Source organism: Buteo buteo, chromosome Z (assembly GCF_964188355.1).
Source record: "Buteo buteo chromosome Z, bButBut1.hap1.1, whole genome shotgun sequence".
NCBI classification, from domain to species: Eukaryota; Metazoa; Chordata; class Aves; order Accipitriformes; family Accipitridae; genus Buteo; species Buteo buteo.
In genome coordinates, this window is record NC_134204.1 from 33,178,556 (window position 1) to 33,202,376 (window position 23,821).

General features: G+C 37.4%; 1 protein-coding gene across 2 annotated transcripts in view; it reads right to left on the minus strand.

The window, feature by feature from the left end:
- PTPRD (protein tyrosine phosphatase receptor type D) overlaps positions 1-23,821 on the minus strand; it is a 376,703-nt gene that overhangs the window by 80,839 nt on the left and 272,043 nt on the right. For both annotated transcript variants that reach the window (XM_075021650.1, XM_075021649.1), the window contains exons 18-20: positions 19,677-19,886; positions 15,266-15,426; positions 7,308-7,420 (exon numbers count right to left, since the gene is read on the minus strand). In XM_075021650.1, coding sequence (XP_074877751.1) covers positions 7,308-7,420; positions 15,266-15,426; positions 19,677-19,886 — 484 coding nt within the window. The remainder of the gene's footprint in view (positions 1-7,307; positions 7,421-15,265; positions 15,427-19,676; positions 19,887-23,821) is intronic.

Consider the following 23,821-nt stretch of genomic DNA (forward strand, 5'->3'; position numbering starts at 1 on the left):
TCATCTGCATATTAACAGACATTAAACCTGTTAAGCATACTCCTTTACTCCACTGAAAAAAGTGGGTGTTTTGGCCTTGTCGTTAGTGCGTTAAATTAGGATTTTGTTTGTTGTCAGGGTTTTATGATAAGGGCTTTTAAAAATATTTAAGAAACACCCATTTAGTTATGGATTTGGACCTGGAGGTTGACATGCCCACAATAAACAAGAAGGAAGTTAGAAATTAAACAAAGTGCACGGATGCAAGTATGCAGACTACAACCTAGATGAACTGAAAATGTGACACTTTATTTTCACATAAATTTCTTCATGAGTTGTATTTTGTGTCCACATTGAATTAATACTCTGTGATTTTAAAAGCTGATTTATTACATCCTCATTTTTCTTTAATAACACAGAATACCCTCCAACGTACCAATCTATGTTGATTAAGATGTTGTCCCTTTATGGAAAAAGGAAGGAATCAGTAACAGTGGTTACTGTTACTGATACTTGCCCTTATCAAAAAGGTAGAAAGAAATACATACTTAAAATTTGGACATAGAAAATGGAAAAAATGAAAGATGATCTTGATTCAGTAGGAATTTGGCATTCATGAATATTTAGCAAGGATGCCTTTAGTATATTTGACAAAAAAACTACTGTTACTTTAAAATTTCTTTTTCATACAGTTAGAGCTAAGCCAGAGAGTGATCTTACATCTTGTGTACAAAGCTAAATTTACAAGATTAGCTCTAGAGAAATATGTTGTTCTGCAACAGCTATTATAAAATAGTTTTCAATGTACACATAATATTGCAAAATGAAGTCACTTTAATTCCAGAAGCATTTATGTTCTTCAAAATTAGATTACTTTTTCTGGAATGAATGTAATTTCTGTTCTGTATCAAAGACTTAGCTCTACCAAGCAGCCCTAGGGGCTCTGTAGCCTCACAGCAGAAGCCGCAGCTCTGAGTGAGATGTAAAAGCCGTCTACACTGAGAAAACAGGAGACCTAGTTTTCAGACCCTGATCTAAAATTGTTCAATACAGTAACATGTTGCAAAACTATTGGCTAAAATCCAGAAAAAAAAATTACTTTCGTGAGGAGCAGAACTTTTATACTCCATCTCCCAGCTAAGCAGATTTTGATTGCCTCTAGGTTTGACAGCAACCAAGTGGGATATCAGAGAAGTGCCATTTTTACCTCTGAAACCTATACCTCTTTTAGGTGCCTAATTCCTTCATGTGAGTCAAATTCACATGAAGAGCTATATGTAGGATTGCTTACTGTGAGAAAGCTATTCCAGTCTGGTTTTGCTATAGAGAAAACCACAGTACTTCCTTCAGCATTGTCATGATTCTCATATACAGAAATTGTGTGAATAAACTAAGGGAAGAAATTTTCTGCTATCTTGCAGGACTAAATCCAGACATCACTTTTCCCACTTTTGTTATTTGCACCTTTTTCCTCTGGACCTGTTTTACCGTTCTTCTGCCTTATCTTCAAATAAGTTAGTGGAACTTCCTTAGGAACTCAGGGAATAATTGTTTTGTGAGCACTTACTAATCTAATAAAAAGGCAGAGTCTTTATTCAGAGCTGTAATAATTCTATTTATTATTCTTGTATTTCAGAGCATCTTATTTAGTTCATTAGAGATAATGAGATAATTGTTTAATTGGCACCCAATTACACAAATTACTTGTAAGTGTGACACATTTTATACTTAAATGAGGAAAAAAACCAGTCACTTTTGAGGCATGACTCAATTTAGTTCTTTGCCTGATTGGCAGATTGAAGTCTTTGCCTGAGCTTTGGGTCTCTCATAACCCACTCAAACCACTTAACATCAGTTATTTTCCTCTATGTAAAACAGGGTTTCTTCATTTGATGAAACTGTTTGTGAGGACTTAATTATTACCCCTTCCCTACTTTTACTCTCCCATGTGGCATAGAGACTTCTAAAATTCACACACCAGATTAATGATTTTAATCCCTTATTTCACAGGAAACTTGTAGCATGGGAAGAATGTGACTGACTTTTCCTCAGCTACTCCAGTTCTGGAAGAATAACAGACTTATAAATAAAATCCTATATGCTACTAAGAGATTGGGTATTGTCATGTTTACCCAAAGGAAACTTGGCACAGCTGTGACCCACTCACTGGCATTTGGGCTTATCTAACAAATACACATTTTTGGATAACACACACCTGAAGGTGCACAAGTCCATGGGACCTGATGAGATGCGTTCGCAGGTCCGGAGGGAACTGGTGGGTAAAGTGACTAAGCAACTATCCATCCTACCTGAGAAGTTGTGGCAGTCCAGGGAGGTTCCCACTGACTGGAAAAGGGGAAACACAACCCCCATTTTTAAAAAGGGAAAAAAGGAAGACCTGTAGAACTGCTGGCTAGTCAGTCTCACCTCAATGCCCAACAAGATCATGGATTGGATCCTCCTGGAAAATATGCTGGGGCACATGGAAAATAAGGAGGTGATTTGCGACAGACAACATGGCTTCACTAAGGGCAAATCCTGCCTGACAAATTTGGTGGCCTTCTATGATAGGGTTGCAGCATTGGTGGATGAAGGAAGAGGAACAAATGTAATCTACCTGGCCCTGTGCAAAGTGTTTGACACTGTTCTGCACAACATCTTTGTCTCCAGATTGGAGAGACATGGATTTGATGGATGGACCACTTGGTGGATAAGGAATTGGCTGGGTGGTTGCACTCAAAGAGCTGCAGTCAACAGCTCGATGTCCAAGTGGAGACCAGTGATGAGTGGCATAATGGGTCGGTATTGGGACCGGCACTGTTTAACAACTTTGTGGGCAACATGGACAGTGGGATTGAGTGCACCCTCAGCAAGTTTGCCAATGACACCAAGCAGTATGGTACAGTCAACACACTGGAGGGAAGGGATGACATCCAGAGGGATCTTGACAGGCTTGAGAGCTGAGCCTGTGTAAAACTCATGAAGTTCAACAAGGCCAAGTGCGAGGTCTTGCACGCGTGTTGGGGCAAAGCCAAGCACACATACAGGCTGGGCAATGAGTGGACTGAGAGCAGCCCTGCAGAGAAGGACTTGGGAATATTAGTGGATGAAAAGCTGAATATGAGCCAGTAATGTGTACTCACAGCCCAGAAAGCCAGTCACATTCTGGGCTGCATCAAAAGAAGTGTGGCTAGCAGGTCAAGGGAGGTGATTCTTCCTCTTTACTCCACTCTCATGAGACCGCACCTGGAGTACTGTGTTCAGCTCTGGAGCTCCCAGTGTAAGAAAGACATGGACCAGCTCAAGCAGGTCCAGACGAGGGACATGAAGATGATCAGGGGGCTGGAATGCCTCTCCTATGAGGATAGGCTGAGATTGTTGAGGCTGTTTAACCCGGAGAAGAGAAGGTTCTGGGGAGACCTTATAGCAGCTTTCCAGTACTTAATGGGGGCCCTACAGGAAAGATGAGGAGGGACTCTTTACAGGGAGTGTAGTGATAGGATGAAGGGTAACCATTTCAGACTGAAAGAAGGCAGATTTAGATTAGATATTAGGAAAAAAATTCTTTAATGTAAGGGTGGTGAGGCACTGGAATGGGTTGCCCAGAGAAGCTGTGGATGCCCCATCCCTGGAAGTGTTCAAGGCCAGGTTGGAAGGGGTTTTGAGCAACCTGATGTAGTAGAAGGTATCCCTGCCCATTGCAGGGACGTTGGAACTAGATGATCTTTAAGGTCTGTTACAACCAAAACCATTCTATGGTTCTATGATTCTATGATATGGACATGGGATCTTGTTCTCAGAGGTAGAACTGTGGGCTATTCCAAATGTCAAGACAAAATGTCACATTTTTCTATGAAGTTACTCTATCCAGTGAGGAGCGAAGCCATAGTTGAATTTGATACTTGCTGGACAATGTAAGATAGGAAACCCTTTAGGTAAATACTAGATTAGTGAAGAATGAATTTCTGTATTGACAAGACAAGAAAAAGTGAAAGGAAAGCAAGACATTTGCTGTGCTGGTAGTTCAGACTGTGGATTTTTATGACACCTTCATGCTGAATTGACAATTTTACAACAAGTACAATATAATCGTGCCTAAATCCATTGCCTAAATATTACCAAAGATAAACTATTGCTTTCCCATAATTTTTTTCAAAAAGTTATACCTAACCACCTGTATTGGGAGTATTTTGTACTTGTGGTTAGAAATTCAGATTTACCACAAGGGTTTTGCTTTCAAATTATTTTGATAGTTATATCTGATCAGACTTTTCCTTACACAAAATATATGATTGATAGCATTTTTGGAAAGAGGCTGTTTAGAAATCTTTGAAAGTATTAAAGTTTATGACAACCCAGAATTTTACAGGAGTGTCTCATTCACCTCTCCCAGTGAAAACTGGCAATCTGGATATGCCAATGTAATTTAAAACTTTCTTCTCTAACATTTCTTCACATCATGGATGCATTATAAACTTTTTTTCCCCCTCCCACTGGAAGCAACTGTTGTGCCTGGAAAGCTCCTAGCAAACTGCAGATGCTTTCATAATCTAAATAAATAAATAATTATAAAAATGATGTCAAATCATCTATCCCGATGCAGTTTTACTGACTTGGCATACACCGATTATTAAAGCACATTCACCACTCTATCATTTATTTTATCTGTAGGCAATCTTCAGAAATGGTAACATCTTACAAAGTAGATAAGGCCATTGCATGAGGGTGACTGCAAATGTCTCAGTAAAAGAAACCCAACACATAACCACGTCAGCCCCCATCCTTTGCCTCAGCTGCCTGTTTTGCCCCAGCAGTATCCTACTACCTGTTTCTGCTACCTGGTAGAAAATAAAAACCACAAATCTGAGAGTAAAAGAACAACAAAACCAACAAAACTGGTATCCTGAATGCACAGTCTTTCTGTAGTTTCCTCTATATTTGTCTTGAAAAGCTTTGTCTTGCATGTTATTTAATGGTGTGTTACTGTGTGGACTTGGATAAACATTCCAGCAGGATCTAAATATCTAAGTTAAATTCAGCCAGACTTTAATGACATGGTAGCCCTAATTTAAGTTAATGTGAGTTAAGAGAGGTTCTGCTTTTACTAGCCCAAGAACTGTACCTTGACTTCACTGGGGCTAGGATTACATATTAAGGACATGTTAATTAGCAAGTCTTACACAGCAAGAGACATCTCCTGGGGGAGGAATTTTGTTCTTGATATTTGGTTACATGCTGAGTAATGTAACAGCCTGACCTGTGCCTAGGAGTCTTAGGTGGTACAATAGTAGCAAAAAAGATCATAATTTGATTTCTGTACTATATTTTTAATAATGATTTTAATTCTCCATTTTGTGAAAACGTTTACAGCAAAGAAAAAGACCTCATAGTAGAAATGGATTGCAGATGTTCTGCTCATCTAGCTTCACAGAAAACTGCAAACTTCCCAGACAAACTATAGCACTGCAAGGAAAGGTACACTTCCATCCTCTCCAGTTCTTTTCAGATCAATGAGGTGGAATTATGGTGTCTACAAGTGCCACAAATTCTGCCATTTCTTATGTAAATTCTAAACATTCTAAATGTAAATTTAGAATTAATTACAATAGATTAATTTTATATGTAAAGTTTTTAAGACTTGGCAGCATTTTTTTCCTGCCCACATTTTATTTCAATTTATGATAAATACTAAATGGATAGGTAAGACTCCACATCTAAATACATGGACAGCAGAAAATTATGCTTATATACCTAATTATTAAGCCATTCACTCTATTCAGTATATATATGCATACAGATAATGACTTGTTTTAGGCATAAGCTAAAGTGCAAGAAACCATAATTTTTCTTTTCATATTTCACAGACTTGTGTGTATACTTCTATCTCTATAACTACCTTTAAAACTTTGTGCTGGATAACATATGAAACCTGTGCTCAATAAGGATGAGTCTACATTAATATTGCAGTCTCAGAAGCACAATTGTGAATCAAAACTTTCAATCATTTCCATTTACTGCACTTAGGTTCATATTGTAGAGAGGTCCCAGAGCATGTCAACAAGATTCCCATATTCAGGTGAAACTAAACTAGAAGATGACTCCTGAAACACACCTAATTTGCCCCAGCTGCTGAAGAGCATTCAGTGTACTGGAACAGACTAAAAAAGCAAGACTGGGGTAAAACTCAAACCTCCAGACTCTTCCCTTTCTACCTCTGCCATATGCATACACTGTGGAGGCACCAGATGGTCTTTAGCCCCAAATTCATGCTCTGCAGATCTACTCCTGCTAGGGCAACACTATCCTAATATAGACACTGTTTAGAAGATCAGAAATTAGATTTGCAAGTTCAGTTAACCCTTTTGTAATATTTAGTATGTCAGCTTCTGCAGCTAATCTCTCAACATCTCAAATACTTAATCTCCTGCCTTTATGAGCTTGAATTCATTATTTTTGTACTTAATGTAATAAATTTGATAAACACAATTTGATTTGTACTTAATATAATAAATTTGATAATAAATTTGATAAATCAGGAAGATTCAGTAAGAAATTAGCATCAGACCAGGACTGTGTGCAATCATATTGTACTAGAAAACAAGTATACTGGAATACATCATGATCAAAATAAAGCCAATTAAAAAAAAAATACATCAACTTATAAAAAAGTAGCAAAAAAATCAATAATATTTTACGTATTTCTCTCCTGGTTTTTCTTGACTATCACACCAAACAGCTTTAAGAAAACAATACTTAATAAATAAAACAAGTAAATAAAATACTTGGGAGTATGTTGCTTCTACCTTCAGAACTACTGACATGTTAATATCCTCCTTCACCCTAACATATAGCCTGATTTTAAAAGACAAGACTATTTCTCTAGATAGCATTTCTTTTCTGTGTTGTAATTTGCAATGTAGTGAAACTCCAATGATGTTAATGGATTACCTGATAATGCAGTAGATAAGAGGGAAGCTTATTTAAAAAGCAGCAGCTGTAAGAATGTTAATAAATACAGGGATGTATATTTCCCAATAATCTTTTCTAGAATTGCTAGGTTTAACTTGGAAATTTAGCACATAAAACACATCCATACAACATATGTGACTTTGGGGTTGTCTTTACAGAACTTTAATTTTGTTTCATGCGGGATTTTTCTTTAAATAAAGAAATTGCACATTTCCAAAACTAACAAAGAAATACATTGTGCAAAAACTCATAAGCAATCAAAATACATTTTTATAAACAAGCAATCTTTCTGTTCTCTAACAGCACCACTAATCAGTTTGTGATCACAGAGTTCTCACTGAGCTATTATTGTCTCTTACCAGGAGTTTGAAAATTAAGGCGTCGCAGCTCCACTGGGTCTGTGGGATGGTGAGAGGGGACCTCCTTGCTGTTGGGTATGCTGCTCTTTCTAGAATCAGATTCAGCCCTCTTCCTGCATGGAGAAGGTGAATACAAGTAAACATAAGATTGAGGTGTTAGCTTGACAAATAAAGGTGCCTGAGTGTTTAATCATTATATTCTAAAGGTGAGATGCTTATTTCTGAAAGAGTTTTTCATCCAGTGCAAAGGTAAAATAATTATGCGTGTTGGGTAGGGCAGCTACAATTTCCAATGGCAAAATGAATCTAAATATAGTAAAGTCAGAGGGAAAATAGTTGCATTCTGCCCTAGACTGATCCTTCAGATCATCATTCTGGGCACCCAAATAGTTAACTATTGTAAGATACAACATAAAACATACAAAAATTCACACTATCCCAATTTAAAAGCTAGCTAGCTATTCCTTTATGAAAAAGCAGCCAATTCTTGAGCCTGTAATTAAAAACAAGCACGTCAAGTTATTATAATTGAATACTTCATATTTTATAGGCACAGCTCTGCATTGCTTATAAAAAATAACCTGCATTCTTTGCATACTTTCAATATGACATAGAACAGTACAGAAGACACCTATCCCAGAAGACACCTATTCCTTTCACTTTCTAGGAAGTAAGAATCTGCTCTGTTGCCTCTCATCTCTGTAAGAGCTGCACTACACAGTCTTAATGCATCTGATCACACCTACATATTCAAGGCTCAGTTTCTGTATGAATGTTTTTGAGCAAATTAAGATTTTCACTGCAATTATAGTACTCCTGTCAATCTGTCCAAAACAAGCTGGGCAAGAAAGGAAAAGAAGGAAGGAAGGAAGGAAGGAAGGAAGGAAGGAAGGAAGGAAGGAAGGAAGGAAGGAGAGAAAGAAGAAAGAGGAGAGAAAGGAAGGAAGGAAGGAAGAAAAGAAGGAAGAACTATGGAGAACTATGTTACATGAACAGTATCTACCACTCTGCATTTTCATTCAGGAATCTGGAAATTTAATGCTTTAATATGAAGTGGAATCCTTATTGACTAGTCCTTTGTGAGTTCCTGAACAAAAATGCAAACTGATTGATATTCTTCAGGTAGTATAAAATGAAGATGCAAACAGCGGCAAAGAATTACTTCATGAAAACAGAACTGAGATGATTTTAAGGCTTACGATAGCAAAATCTTTTCCAGGTATCCAATATTTGCTCTAACTTACCACTATTGTTGTTTATTTTTTCTTTCTTTTATTCTAATTGACTTACAATATGACAATGCTAAATCTGTTATTATTCCACTGAGCTCCCCTCTTAAAAATGCTCCAACTGATTTCTTGCTGTTCTTGAAATGATGAACACCTGGTGGCATTCAAGAAAGGTGCATACAGCAAGATTCAAAGACGATGCAAAGAATCCAAACAGCAACATCTTGCAGGAATTATTTGAAAATTACTAGTCATATGTTTTTATGGGGAAAAAAAAAAAAAAAGGTGTTTTGATGTAAAAACATTCCATCTGTTCTCTGGTGAATACCTTAACACATGTATTAGCTTCTCTTAAGTAAAACGATGAAGACTTAAACCTGATTCTTCTCATTTTACTCTTTTTAAAAAAATTATTATGGAGAAAGTTGAAATTCCATTTCTACTTTTGATTCTGACTATCTCAAACTCCTACCACAGTAGCACAATGCCCTAGTGTTATTTCTTCTTAAGCAAAGGTGTGTGGTGCAGCTTTCAAGAAGTATTTTTATCTGTATTTCCTTCTACTGAAGTCTAGGCATCAAGTGGAACTGTCCGGAGACAAGATTCATTTACCTTTTTTTCCACTGCCAGCAGTACTGGGCAGCACAATATCATATTAATCTACTAAAAGCACTAAAATATCTTCTAATCATATATCTGAATATTTTGACTAATTCTAGGACAATAGAATGGTTTATTGTTTATTATTATTCTCAGGATCATTCTGGTTTTCTTGTATCTTTCCAGATTATACAAGACATCACAATTCCTTCAAATTATGCAATGGTTTTGAGACAGGTGGAAAAAAATCTACATAGGATAAACGAGATCATCATATAATTTTCACTTGTAGAACTGTAAGTCAGCACTGAGTCTATGTGTACGGAGCATTATGGAGATTTAGAGCAGCTAACACTTCAACCACAACCAGGCATTCCTTCAACAGCTTTGGTTATAGCAAAGAACTACCATTTTAACTTCATTAAAACACAAATAAAACCATATGTACATCATATAGCTGTGCCATCTCTTGAAAATGTACCTCATGGAGACAAAAACACAGTGAAACTTGGCTGCATATGTTACATTACTTTTCAGTGCTGTAAACAACATAACAAATCTTTCAGTTGCCTTCATATTGATAGATTACTGTCTGCATTCACTTAGATTGACAGATGCTTTGTCTTAGATAATTATCATAACTTTTTTTTCTTTTTGTCTCCTTTTCTAGATTAAATGAAGGGTGATTACTTTTCACTTCTCACCTGTCAGGTTTACTGCTCCATTTTAATGCAGCAAAGAGGGGAGAAAAGGTGAAATGTTAGTTGACCAGCAGCAAACAGGGTAAGCATGACAACAGGAGATGCAAGAAATGTTGACTTATAGTAAAGATATATAACTTAACCAAATTAAGAAATGACAGTTCATCAAAATATCTAATGTTTGGGAATCACAGAATAAATGGAGGACACAAGTCCAAAGTGAACCTTCTTCTGCTGGAAAAAAACTTGTATTTTAGACATTATCTGCAAAGCAGTGCCACCTCAAATTTTAGCCAGTAAGATAATGGAGAATGGGTGTTTAATTTGAGCTATCAACGTAATGTTAACATTACATTGACAAATGACATCTCACTAAGATGTAGTTCCCCCTTACATTCTAATGAGAAGAGAGATGAGAGGAGGGAGGAGAGGAAAGATGAAAGTGGAGGGCATAGGAGAAAGGGAGTAGAAGAGGGAGAGAGAGGCAAGCGAAGAACAAGGTTAAGTACATGAGATACATAAGACTTGTACTAAAAGAAAAAAAATAAAACTTTTAAAACTATTTTACAAAACCAGGTAATAAAAAGGCAAGAAATTTTTAACAGCACCCTGGAAAGTAAGGTAAGCATAAATCATTCTCCAACAAAGTATTACACACCTTTTTAGATTTACATGGAATGTCACGTACTTGAAGACTACAGTGATCTATATAGATCCGTAGTACTCTATGATTTATAAAGATCAGCTAAACAAGGAAAATAATTTATCATCTCCCACCAACGGGTTCTACTATACACACACTGCAAACACAGTGTTTGTGTATCTTTCTGTCTGTCTCTTGATCATAATAAACAGGGGTTCTACAAGCTTGTAATAGCCTTGAGTCTGCAATGACCAGATTACTCACATGTTATGAAAAAATCTTTATAGAACCCTTCATCATTACTTAAGATTCCCCCATTTTCATTTCTGTGCTTCTTTTAACATTTTTTTTCCCCTTAGAAGCGTGTTTCTTCTTATAGCTCAAGATTCAGCAGGTGGCCAGCAGGCTGATGGAGCTGATTCTGCCCTATGCTGGTGAGACCCCACCTGGAGTACTATATCCTGTTGGAGAAGATCCAGAGGAGGGCTGTGAAAATGATCAGAGGGATGGAACACCTCTTCTATGAGGAAAGGCTGAGAGAATTGGGGTTGTTCAGCCTGCAGAAGAGAAGGCTTCAGGAAGACCTTATTGTGGCCTTTCAGTACTTAAAAGGGGGCTTATAAGAAAGATGGGGACTGATTTTTTAGTAGCGATAGGACAAGGGCTAATGGTTTTAAACTGAAGGAGGGGAGATTCAGACTAGATATATGGAAGAAATTTTTTACGATGAGGGTAGTGAGACACTGAAACAGGTTGTCCAGAGAGGTGGTAGATGCCCCATCTCTGGAAACATTCAAGGTCAGGCTGGACAGGGCTTTGAGCAACCTGATGTAGTTGAAATGTCCCCACTCCTTTCACGAGGGTTGGACTAGATGACCTTTAAAGGTCCCTTCCAACCGAAACCATTCTATGATTCTATGATTCAGAGTGCCAAAGTTTACTATGTTCAAAAGATTCAAGCTTAGGCTCTTGTCTTCTGAATCAAATGAAGAAGCTGCACTTTATGAGAGTAAACAACACAAAGTCTGTCAATATGGCTTTCATCTCTTTTCCCTGTAAATGGAAACCCACTCCGCAAACAAACCTGACTCTAGAAAGATCTAGAATGAGGAACATTTTGCTCTTCATCAGCGAAAGGTTGAAATTAGAGAACTTGTGATTTCTTAAAAACCAGGAGGAATAGCCACATAAATTTGTATGTTGGAGGGAAAAAAAAAAAAGGGATGAAGGGATGCTTCATGGGGACATGCACTCCGTTTCTAGTTTGTCACCTTCTGACATACATGGAACAATTTCTAGAGCTCTTTAACATTCACTAACTGGGTTCCTAACCATCTAAATCCTGTGTAACTGAACATATATCACACATTCAAAAGAGAGTCGAAAGTATTTACTGTAGGTTTGCCTAAGCTGTAGGTTGCAGCAGGGTAGTGCTTTATCAAAACTACCTGGAGATATAAACTGTGACTCAAACAGCCCTCATAATGGTTAGGCATTGCCTCTAGGGGAGACTTAGCCTGCACCATCTCTTTATCTAGCTAAGTGTTTGCCCTTGTTTGAGATTTTGGGTGTAAATCTTACTATGCTCTATATTTTATTCCATGTTTAAACCAGCAAAAAAATGTTTTCTTGAGGGCAAGAATACAACCAAAAAGAAAGTGATGTTTAGTTAATTTACTTAGATCCCTAAACGTGATCTTTAGATTTAAGTCCAATAGATTAAAGATCTGCTCCAAAATAATTGTCTCCCTTCCCTATGACTGCAGGGTGGTATCACTGAACTGGTCACTGGCCAAGTCAGTTCCGTTTGCCAAGACATCAACTCCAGCAAGGTAGGAAATTCATCCATAACTCAGGGGAAAAAAAAAATAAATAAAAAAATTACTGTGTGGATAGTTGGAACACTGGAACAGGTTGCCCAGAGGTTGTGGAGTTTCCATTCTTCAATATACTGAAACTTGCCTGCACATGACTCTGAGCAACCTGCTGTTGCTAGCCATGCTCTGAGCAGGGCTGGGATGGGGCAATCTCCAGAGGTGTGACCCTTTGGTTCTGTGAAACTGTGAGCTCTTCTGCACACAGCACATTAATAGGCCTCAATTATGTTGGATATTATATTGCATCCAATGACAACAAAAGGTACTCTTCAGTATTTTCCCCATCTATTACTGTTAAATTTTAAGCTGCAATGAGCTTTTGGGTATAGTCTAATACATGATCCAAAAATCTTTCTATGCAGTACCTTTGCTTTCAGATTTTAAGAAGAGTAAATGCAGAGGCAATAATCTTTATACAAACTGACCAACAAATAATAAAGGGGTCAAATATGTACACCAAATCTTTGAGACAGTTAAATATGCTTCACACCAACCCATGCAACTTATCCACACTATCTGTGATAGCACCTGTTTTAACAGAAGGCAAGACTTCTCCCCTTAAAATGATTCCTCCAGAAACTGCAGTCATCCTTTCTGTATGATTGAAGTTAAAATGTAAAAGTAATACTGTAAATCATGAGATTAGCAGTCCAAGTCTGTTCAAAAAGCTTCTATGGACAAAGGGAATTAAGCATAGTTGACCATTATTTGAGTTACTATCCACTGCACTTCAAAAGACATGGTCATTTCCCAGTCGTCTTCTTCCCACTGCACATCCCTCAACACCATCTTTCCCTTTTTAATACTTTTCCCATGTGTTTTCATCTATTAGACAGATATCGTCTATCCTTTGTTTTCTTCTCCCCATCATACCTGTTGCACTTATGCCCCAATATATCCTAGACATATACTTGTAAAATTTCCTGTGTCCATGAGAATTTCTTCATTTCCTACTTTTTATTGTGTATTTTTACCATTTCCAATGTAGCCACAGTAATTCCCTTTAACAGAGTTAACTCAGAAATTAAATGTCACTGTTTTCTCAAAGCACCATGCTAAATATCCCTACTGTCTTGTCTAGTTATTGCTGTTCTACAGACAGTAAAGCTATCAAACTCTAGCTGTTAGCTTGCATCCAGGTTGCATACTCTAGAAAAAAAATATCCAGTGATATATTACTTTTTTATAGAAATGACAAGTTCACAGAGGACCACAGACTGGCAAAACTGCAGTCATCATTTCTCAGAGGTAATTTGCCAAATCAGTGCAGTTTAACAATTTACAGCTTATAGTTGAAAATAGAAAAATAAATACATATGGACATTTGCCTGAATACTTCTAGTACCAGTAGTGAATAACAGATGGAAAACGTACCCCCTGTTTTCAACGAATGGCAATCTCTTCACACTACAGGATGAACAAATTTTACCTGCTCATTTGTGGAATGTGCCTATAATTTTTTTGGTAATAGAATCAAAGATTGTTATTACAGTTCCATAAAAGTAATCAATATTTCCAGAAGCCGTTACACATCTGCTTTATATGCCGTTGTTTGGATTTGTTTTGTAGTATAGAAGTTTTACTTTTAGTACTCCAAAATAATCAGAAGAAACAAGTATTTCACTTTTAGCACATCTCTAATGACCAGTTTTTGAAGTGACAGATAGGAACAGAGGTTCATTGGTTGCTAATTAATTAGATTGGTTGAGATTGTAGCCACTAATAGAAACCTTCAGGAGACATAGTATCTGCAAACAATAGACTGTGTATTGTGCCGCTGTATGGTTACAGGCCTAAAGAACATTCTATAAATGTATATCTATTTAGAATCCAAAGCTAAGGTTAACCCTGGACTGTTTTTTTACTGCTGAACAGAGAATTTTCTTTCCAAAACCTGAAGGCAGCTTTCTACATGCAACTTCAGAGTTATCTGACTGGGGACACTTAGGGTGCGAAGAGCATACAGGGTAGCAGGATCTAAATATTTATATGCAGGGGACAGCATCATAGCCATTAGTTTTAGAAGACATACTCCATTTAATGAAATTATCCCTGGTGCACGCCCCCTGGCAAGGTCACAGCATCTTTACAGTATTCCCCAAATATACTTTATCAGTATTTTTCAAAAATGTATTAGGAAAAAAATCTAAACATTAAAATAAACTTTGTGGGTTTGATGCTTTGGTTTTGATTAAATATCTTGACCCCTGTGAACTCATTTACACTGTACAAACTGCTGTGTATAAATTCAGGCATCATACACAGTTTTCTTCCAGTATGTTGTAAGGCAGAGGAAATCCTTTGTGTAATAGCAAACCTACATCTGTGTCATAGACAGTGAAAGAAGAATAAGGGAAGTTTGATCTCATTGCAAGATTAGTAGAAAACAGCTTCTAATGTTTGTTTAATCTCTCAGTTCAGAGCTTCAAATTCATATAGATACACTGCCAAATTGAGGCCAACTGTCAAAAGTAAAAACTCAAATTACTTGAGTGGAGAGGAAAATCACATTTAACATCATGCTGAATGTAACCCCTAATGTATTACTATTACACATCTAAAAATAAGTCTTAAAAAGTCAAATGTGTGAATTCCATACATATTTATATGCAAGCAGATATTTTCTTCACAAATGTATGCAAAGTGGAAAAAAACATATAAATGCAGAATGTTAATAGAGTGTCATCAGCAGAAGAATGTACCCATATACCTGTAATTATTGGAAACTTTCAGTCAACCTACTAAAATTTCTGCAGTGTTCTTGAAACCATTAATAAATCTGGAAATACCCCAAAGCAATGACAGTTTCTACTGCAGTACAAAAAAATGTAGTGTGGAACAGTTTTATAAAATGGCCAGTATATCAGAAAGCTACACACCTGGTAAGAAAACTAAAAAGTAAACTTACCTTTTATAAAGAAGTATAGCAATAACAATACAGATGATAAACACCACTGCAAGAACTGGTCCAACAACCCAAATCAAGCCTTCTTCCTCATCTGTAATTGGTTGGGGATCAAGATCCATCGACACAACAGGATCAGAATATGGGCTGGTTGCATACATGGTCTATACAAATAAAACAAATCTTACTTAATGATAAAGGAATGCATTTAAAATATTAACTATCCTAGATCTAGAATAAATCTATACAAGAAAATGACGCAATGAAGATAGCAATGTGAAAATGCTATTTTTCTTCAAGTCAGGCAGTATATAAACTTGCAAACTGAAGAGTGTGTTATTATTACTGACGTTATCTTGTGCTCCACATATTAGCAGTGATCTGCAGACAAATGAGGTAAAACAGTCCTTCAAAGAACAGTTTGCAACTTAAGCAGAGAATGAGAGAAAGTATTAGGAAGCTGAGGAATATAAACTATCAGTTACTCATTTTTGGGTTTTGTTTTAGTTTCATATTGGCTTAACACTATTTCTTCCTGCAAGATATGAAAGGATAATTCCGAAAGAATGAGTGTACTACAGGTAAAAATAAAGGGGACTGAATGCAGGAGGTTCCTAGAAAAGGGTCCTATGGCAATAATAGGGTGCATTTTGATCAGTCAAAAGCTGTCTGACAAACAGAGTGTTCTTACGAAGATGGAGACAACTAGAATTTAAGACTGTAAAATGGGAAGCCACTGTAGAATATGAAGGGAAGCTAAATACTCAGCCTTTCTTATGGATGGATCTAGAATTATGAACCAACAGAGGCCATTGAAAATCTCTGCCCTACTGGATGGTATAAAGCCAGCTGGCCTAGGATAAGACCTGTGATAAGAAAATAATAACTTTTTTTTATTCTGGTCTGACCTCAGATGTCTGATCTATGGCTGAGTGCAGAGTTAAAATTAGAGACAGGAGAGGTTGAGGAGTCAGCCTGCTAAAATTGGATCATGTAAAGAACTCTGAGCTACAGTAATGTCAGAAGTCAAGAATAGTTTGTACTTATTTCTTGTCTTTGCTGGAGTGTCTCCACCAGGACTAAACTAGGATTTGAACTACATCTCTTGCAAAGGACTTAAAAACTTGATTCAGCAGTAGATCAGGAATGCCAGCTAAGATAGATAAGATAAGGAGAAGAGATTAGTTTTCATTCACCATGTTTGCACTGTATTCTGAAAGATGCCCTAAGCCAGGACAAGTGTTATCAAAGGAGATGTTTTTTATACTTCATTTGCCTTGTTTTGGGCTCTGGGCTACGACAGTGTCTGGGTTTAAGGTTAGAGATATGATTAGGACCAGCAAAGCTAAGGCACTTACACTAGCTGGTACTGAGCTAGTACACATGCCAATGATGTCCAATTAACATTATGCTCTTTTACTAAACGTGGCACCAAACATTTCAAAAGTCTGTGACTGCTGTTTAGAAACTGGGGAGTCTCCATGTTCCATTCCTGAAATACCTGAGCTGAATGAATTTTTTTTTCCCAGCTTCAGTATTCTCAAAAGATAGAAAAAAGCCTGTTGCTACAGTAAGAAACTCTTTGTATTTAGCCTCTTTCTTCGGATCAGGCAGAAAAAATGTCTGGAAAGGGATATAGAAGTATACTGAGGGATAACAGTATAAGCACTTACTACCTGTTGTCCAATAAATAGGATTTGGCTTTTCATTTTCAACCAACCTGTATTAAAGACTAATTTAAAGGTGATTATTATTTTGCCAAATTTATTGGGTTTTATTCCTTCCTTTTGATATCATGCTTAATGTATTTATAGACTGTAATCATAAGCTCCCTCAGCTTCCATTTCACTAAGTTAAACAAATTCAGACCTCCTCATGCCCTCTTGTAAAGCATGTTCTCCATTCTCCCAATCAACGGAGAGATTTTGTGTTCTGTAAAGGAGAAACCTTATGTAAAAATATTTTGAATATCAGGATAAACATTCCTTGCAAGTTACAAGTCATACACCAGTAGGATCTATAGTCCTAGAAGAAAACCAGCTATATTGAGAGCAGATACACTGGAGCACTGGGAGTTGAAGCTCGCTCACCCTTACAAACGCTTCACTCTCTGTGACTACCTCATGCTACTTAATCACATAGATGCTTCAGATGGCATGCTAAACCAGATATTGTCCATACTGTAAGCTTAGTAATGTCTTTTGAAATCTTCAACAGTAGGCCCCTGGAGATACTTTGCCATACCAGCCTTTTCAGCTATAAATTTACAACTCTATTTATTCCTGCTTTTTCATCCTGATTTCTGTCTAACAAAGTAAAAACCTTAGGGTTATATGAAATGACCAATCCCTTAATTAATTGTTTTGGGTTTGTGTGATGGGATTTTGGTAGTAGGGGAGGGGCTACAGGGGTGGCTCCTGTGAGAAGCTGCTGGAAGCTTCCCTGGCTCCAAGTCGGACCCACCTCTGGCCAAGGCCGAGCCCATCAGCGACGGTGGCAGCACCTCTGGGAGAACAGATTTAAGAAGGGGAACCTGCAGCAGAGAGGGGAGTGGGATGTGAGAGGAACCCTCTGCAGACACCGAGGTCAGTGAGGAAGGAGGGGAGGAGGTTCGCTGGAGGAGAGGATGCCCTTGCAGTCCATGGTGAGTCGGCAGGCTGTCCACCCCAAGCCCATGGAAGGGAGCCGGGGAGCAGATGCCCACTTGCAGCCTGGGGAGAAAGGAGCCCACGCCGGAGCAGTGGGATGCTCCCAAAGATGGCTGTGACTGCATGGGAAAGCCCACGCTGGAGCAGCCTGTGCCTGAAGATTGGCCCATGGAAAGGACCCACACTGGAGCAGTTTGTGATGGACTGTCTCCTGTGGGAGGGACCCCACAGTGGAGCAGGGGAAGAGTGAGGAGTACTCCCCCTGAGGAGGAAGGAGCGGCAGACACAAGGTGTGATGAGCTGACGCCAACCCCCATTCCCCGTCCCCTGGTTCCTCATGGCGGGAGGAGGTAGAGAAAATAGGGAGTGAAGCTGAGCCCTGGAAGAAGGGGGGTGTTTTAGGGGAAGGTGTTTTAGGATTTGGTTTTACTTCTCATTATCCCTGTTCTGATTTGATTGGTAGTAAATTAAATTGATTTTTTTTTTTCCCCAAGTTGAGTCTGTTTTTTGCCTGTGATCATAACTGCTGAGTGATCCCTCCCTCACTGTCCTTGTCTCAACCCACTAGCTTTTCGTTATATTTTCTCCTCCTCATCCCATCAGGGGGAAGGAGTGAGCAAGCAGCCTTGTGGTGCTTTGCTGCCAGGTGGGCTTAAACTACGACATTAATATAGAAAAATAAATAAGGAATTGTACTTTGTATCGAAAAAATCAATTTTAGCACAGGTAATTTCTGACACAGAGATTTTTGGCCATCTAACTTTATAGCTAAAAGCTGTCTATTTTCTCCAGTTTGAACCTTTCTGATGCAGTGTCTTTAGAATTCTCTATGTCACCACTGTCAAAAAGTGACAGTGATTTGATTTATGTTAGAGTTTCCAGGAGGCACTTATTTTCAAATGAAGCTATGTATCCAAAAGTATTAAAATTGAAACTGCTTCCTCATTGTGTTTAAGTGGGCAAATTCCGTTGACATCAAGAAAGCAATTGTAAGGTTACACACTGGAAGGATTTGACTAGAATTCAGATTATTGGTGCCATAGTTTCAAGTGGTTGAGCCAGCAAATGTCCCTGTCAGGTTTAGGTACCAATTAGAAAGATACCATATTACACAATATGTATGTTAAAATATTAATATGTACTGCAACTTCTTTCAACAGTCCTATTTCTGTCTTTTTTTTTAAACTGTATTACATGCAGTAGATTAACTGAAGCATAAAGGGATATAACTACAAGATGAATTACATAAAGAGGAACGACAGCTCATTATTCAGCTCACCTCAGGAATTTTCCTTATTATTGAATTATTTTCTAACTTTCTAATAATTCACTGATAAAGTTCTTAGGGAATGACTGTAACTAAAGAGGGTAGCTGTGCATGTCTCTGATTCAATGGCTCTTTTCAAGGCAAGAGAGGAACTCTTTTTTAAATACATTGAGAAAGATGCTGCTGTGAAGTTCATGGCTTAGAACCTGTGTCAATGATCTCAAATAACAGAGCATGTAATTTGTGAAGGATCACAACACAGCTAATAGAAGGCAATTCTGACATTTCAGTTATACACAGAAGTATATACATATAAAGTTGCAAGCAAAATAGAAAAGTTCAAGGAATTAATGGGAACTAAGCAAAGACACTTGCTTTAGAGATGCTCTGACAAATATTGTAAAAAAAAAATACCTTTGGGAGTGAAATAAGCATCGAAAAACTATTTTCATGATTGTGGAAAGATAATTTTGGGATTGAAAAATATTAACTAACTTACAGATTCTGAGTGCTCCATTACAGCCAACACAAAGAAGACATATTCTTGACCACTCTGCAGTTGCTTATTCTCAAAGCCACCGTAATGCTTCTTATCCCCCAACGTGAACTCCGTAGGAAGAACTTCAAAGTGAGCTGCAATATATGGCTTTAATTCAACTTCCCTCCCAAGACGAATGCTTCTGCGTTTCCTAGCTATCTCCTTTAGCAGCTTTAGAATGAAGGGAGGGAAAAGAGAGGGAGACAGAGAGAGAGAAAGCAAGAAAAGAAAGATAACTGTAAACAATTTTAATGTAACTTATTGACAATGTAATGAGAAAATTTAATGCATGACCAGGAACTACAAAAATACAATTTATCCACGTTTCATGGGGCATATCAGTATCACTAAATAGTTGTTGCAAAATCTTCCAATTTCTTGTCATCCTTGTTAAGATAAGATACTAGGTAGCAATTGTACTGCCCAGGCTACAAACATAAAACAATTAGAACAGTTTTCAGTGTCTGATATTGTTGTCTCTCGGGGAAAGAAAAAAAAAAAAAAGAAAAAAGTAATATGTCTTCTCTGAGGACATATGTATACACAAATCATATTACATATCATATATGTATATGTGTACGTATATATATATAAGAAGTCATAGCATACAATCATTGAATCATTTATGTTGGAAAGGACCCTTAAGACTATCAAATCCAACTAACCTAACACTGCCAAGTCCACCACTAAACCATGTACCTAAGCATGAAGTCTACATGTCTTTTAAACACCTCCAGGCATGGTGACTCAACCACTTCCCTGGGCAGCCTGTTCCAATGCTTGACAACCCTTTGGTGAAGAAATTTTTCCTAATATCCAATCTAAACCTCCTCTGGTGCAACCTGAGGCATTTCCTCTTGTCCTATCATTTGCTACTTGGGAGAAGAGACCGACACCCACCAACACCCACCTCGCTACAATCTCCTGTCAGGTAGTTGTAGAGAGCGATAAGGTCTCCCCTGAGTCTCCTTTTCTCCAGGCTAAACAATCCCAGCTCCCTCAGCCGCTCCTCATAAGACTTGTGCTCCAGGCCCCTCACCAGCTTTGTTGCCTTTCTTCGGACACGTTCCAGCACCTCAATGTCTTCTTGTGAGGGGCCCAAAACTGAACACAGTGTTTGAGGTGCGGCCTCATCAGTGCCAAGTACAAGGGGACAATCACTTCCCTAATGCATAATAATATTTTCTGCCTCCCTATGAACATGCAAGGTATCTTCTTACCTCCTGTTTGATACAACAAAACTTAGTAAGTCATATGATGTAATTATTTAAAAATGAGGAATAAACCCCACGAAATTGAAAAAGAATCCTAATTTTTTAAAATCAATCTATAATAACTATTTTTAACTTTTTCTGATAACCCTGAAATACAAACAACTCAATACTAAGTAGTGATGAGTAACTTTTTTTTTTTTTTCTTTAACATGAGGACTACCAAGCACTCTGGCAATATTAAACTCCTGAACACCTCAGGGAAAAAGAGCACTTTCCAATGTACTTCACAAACAGTAAATGAAGTGCAGAAGGGTTTATATGAGTGATTTGTAAACATATCTTACATCCCAAACCCAAAATTTACTTCCATTTTATTTGTTCAAAAGGACCAAAAGTTGTATTCTTCATGGCTTGTACAACACTACACCATAGATTTGTGATAGGAATCAATAACAGGACCTATGAATCCTAAGATGACTTTTATACTGCTAGACTACAAAACAGTATCTATCACCCTAATATACACAACCCTCACATCAGAGGGTTTTCTGATGTAGCTTTTCCTTGTTTCATAAAATATTTCTTCTGAAGAACAAAGCTAAAATTTATATCAGCACATTTACGACAAGATTAGATGCTAGGCTCAAACTTGTAAAACGTATACTAACTAATGAAGGAACTTAAGTTCAGCTGGTATAATCCATTGATTAATTACTTATTAAATCAGAAAAAATGCTCATTCAGTATCTTTTATCACTTTTTTTCTATTACTGGCATTCAACTAATATTAATCTGATTTGACTACAAGGAGCCTGAACTTTTCCTGGGTGATAAGTGATGATTCCTAAGGCCTCTGTATGGTTCCCCCTCATTTTTCACTTATGAAGCTTATTCAATGTCCTGTAGTCTCAGACTGCAATCATACATTTTTCGAAGGTCACACAGCTGGTTTAGGCTTTTCAGCACACAAACAGAGCTAATACAATACATTGGCATAAACTTCTTTGGTAGGACACAAATCTCCAGAGCTAGATAGAGAACAATAAAAAAAGAGAGTAAACTCTAATCTTTAGTAGATATTTTCATTTTAAAGAATATGTTTAGTCAGGGAAGCTCTCTCTTGCTTCAGCCTGTCCTTCAGTGTTAGGCCTCAGCTTAGCTAGCACATTGTGTTTCTTCCCCACATGGGATCTTGTATTTTGCAATTACACAGTTAACAATTCCAATGCATGTAAAACAATCTACTATTCACTCTGCTGCTGAGACAGAAGTTTTTAATACTGATTACTTTAACACCCCCTCTCATTGAAGTACATATTTCACACACAGGCTACAGATAGACAAGGAAGCAACCTGTACCATTTGGATCCAAACTTCCTTTGCACTGAGGGCATTTGGATGTTACCCCATCAAAGACCTATGCGGTCAACTGTTTTCCAGCTCTAAGGCTGAGTCTGTTCTCTGTTGCAGAGATTTTACATGCATTTAACTCTATCAATTTCCATGCTCCAACACAAAAGCTAGTACACTGCAATAGATCCCCTGAGCAAAAAAGAACTGGCCATAATTTGAGACTAGAAATCATTATTCATTACTCAAAGACTCTATTGCAATCAGCAGTCCGTATTTCTCTTTCATTCTTCCTAAACTGTTTAATGAGCAGCTAGAGTAAATTTGCATGATACAAAAATGAGGGCAGTAAAGAACTGTAGTATTAAGCTTTCTATTTAGTCACTTTACTGAAGGTGACTCTCACATCTGCTGGCAGCTTCCTATGCCCTGGGTAGAGTTACTGACTGCAGAACATGAGGCAGAGACTAATCGAAGTTTGTTCCAGGTTGCTTCAGCCCTTATAAGATCTGCTGAGGGAAGCACTTTGTGAAAAGTTTGTCTCTATACGAAGCCATCTTTTATAAAGATAGTAATAGCTATGCAGAGGGCTGAGCACTGACTATCCTGAAGTCTGCTGAAACACTAAGGTAATAATGTGATATGTATATTCACTGGAAGTCAGGAGCTGTAAGTACTGCAGTACGAGGAGAGGTGCATGGCTTGAGCCAACCCTGAAGATAAATGACATTTTCATTTCTGGGTACAGTTTCCACTGGAATTTAAAGTTATTTGTGTGGCTACCTCAGATAAATTATTTGTCATATGTTTCCAGATTACACCTTGTTTACGATTTAGATTGTAAATAACTCATAATAAAATGTCAAAATACTGCAAGAGTACTACAATCAAAATTAGATTGAGATTGAAAAGGGAAGAAAAATGTTTGATCTTAATTAATTCTTGCATTTGAATTAGTAACATAAAATGCATATATTTAACAGATTGCATTGTTGAAGTACTGTATTACAGTGGGTGAAGTGATCAGAAACTGAGTTTTGGCTATGAATGCTAAAAGTTAATTAGCCTGAGTCAAACAAAATGTGTTCAACTTTTCCAAAGGTGGTTATTCATCACCTAAGGCCAGCTAAACTTAGGTGTGTTTGTGTGTAGATAAAAATTTTGCCTGTGACATTGATTACACATGATGGAGTAGACCTCAGGTGAACCTCTGGCCTCATTCATGTTTCATATATAAATGGGGTTGTTGCCAAATATCATTACTTGCACATTTATCTCCTGTTGTACTTTACACCAGGATTTCCATAAAATTACTGAATTAAGAATTAACACGCAGGCTTTTCTTTAGGCTTTATTGCTTACAAATCTAAAGTAATCCCACTAGGTAATACTTACTGCAAATCATAATATTTTGTTTATATTTAATTTATTTGCATTACATCTATTTAAAGTCACTAGATCTCAAAAGAAATTTTGAGTTAATAAAAAAGGATTGTATCTCTAATAACTATTATTTTCAGATACACAATATCTAGTCCATTG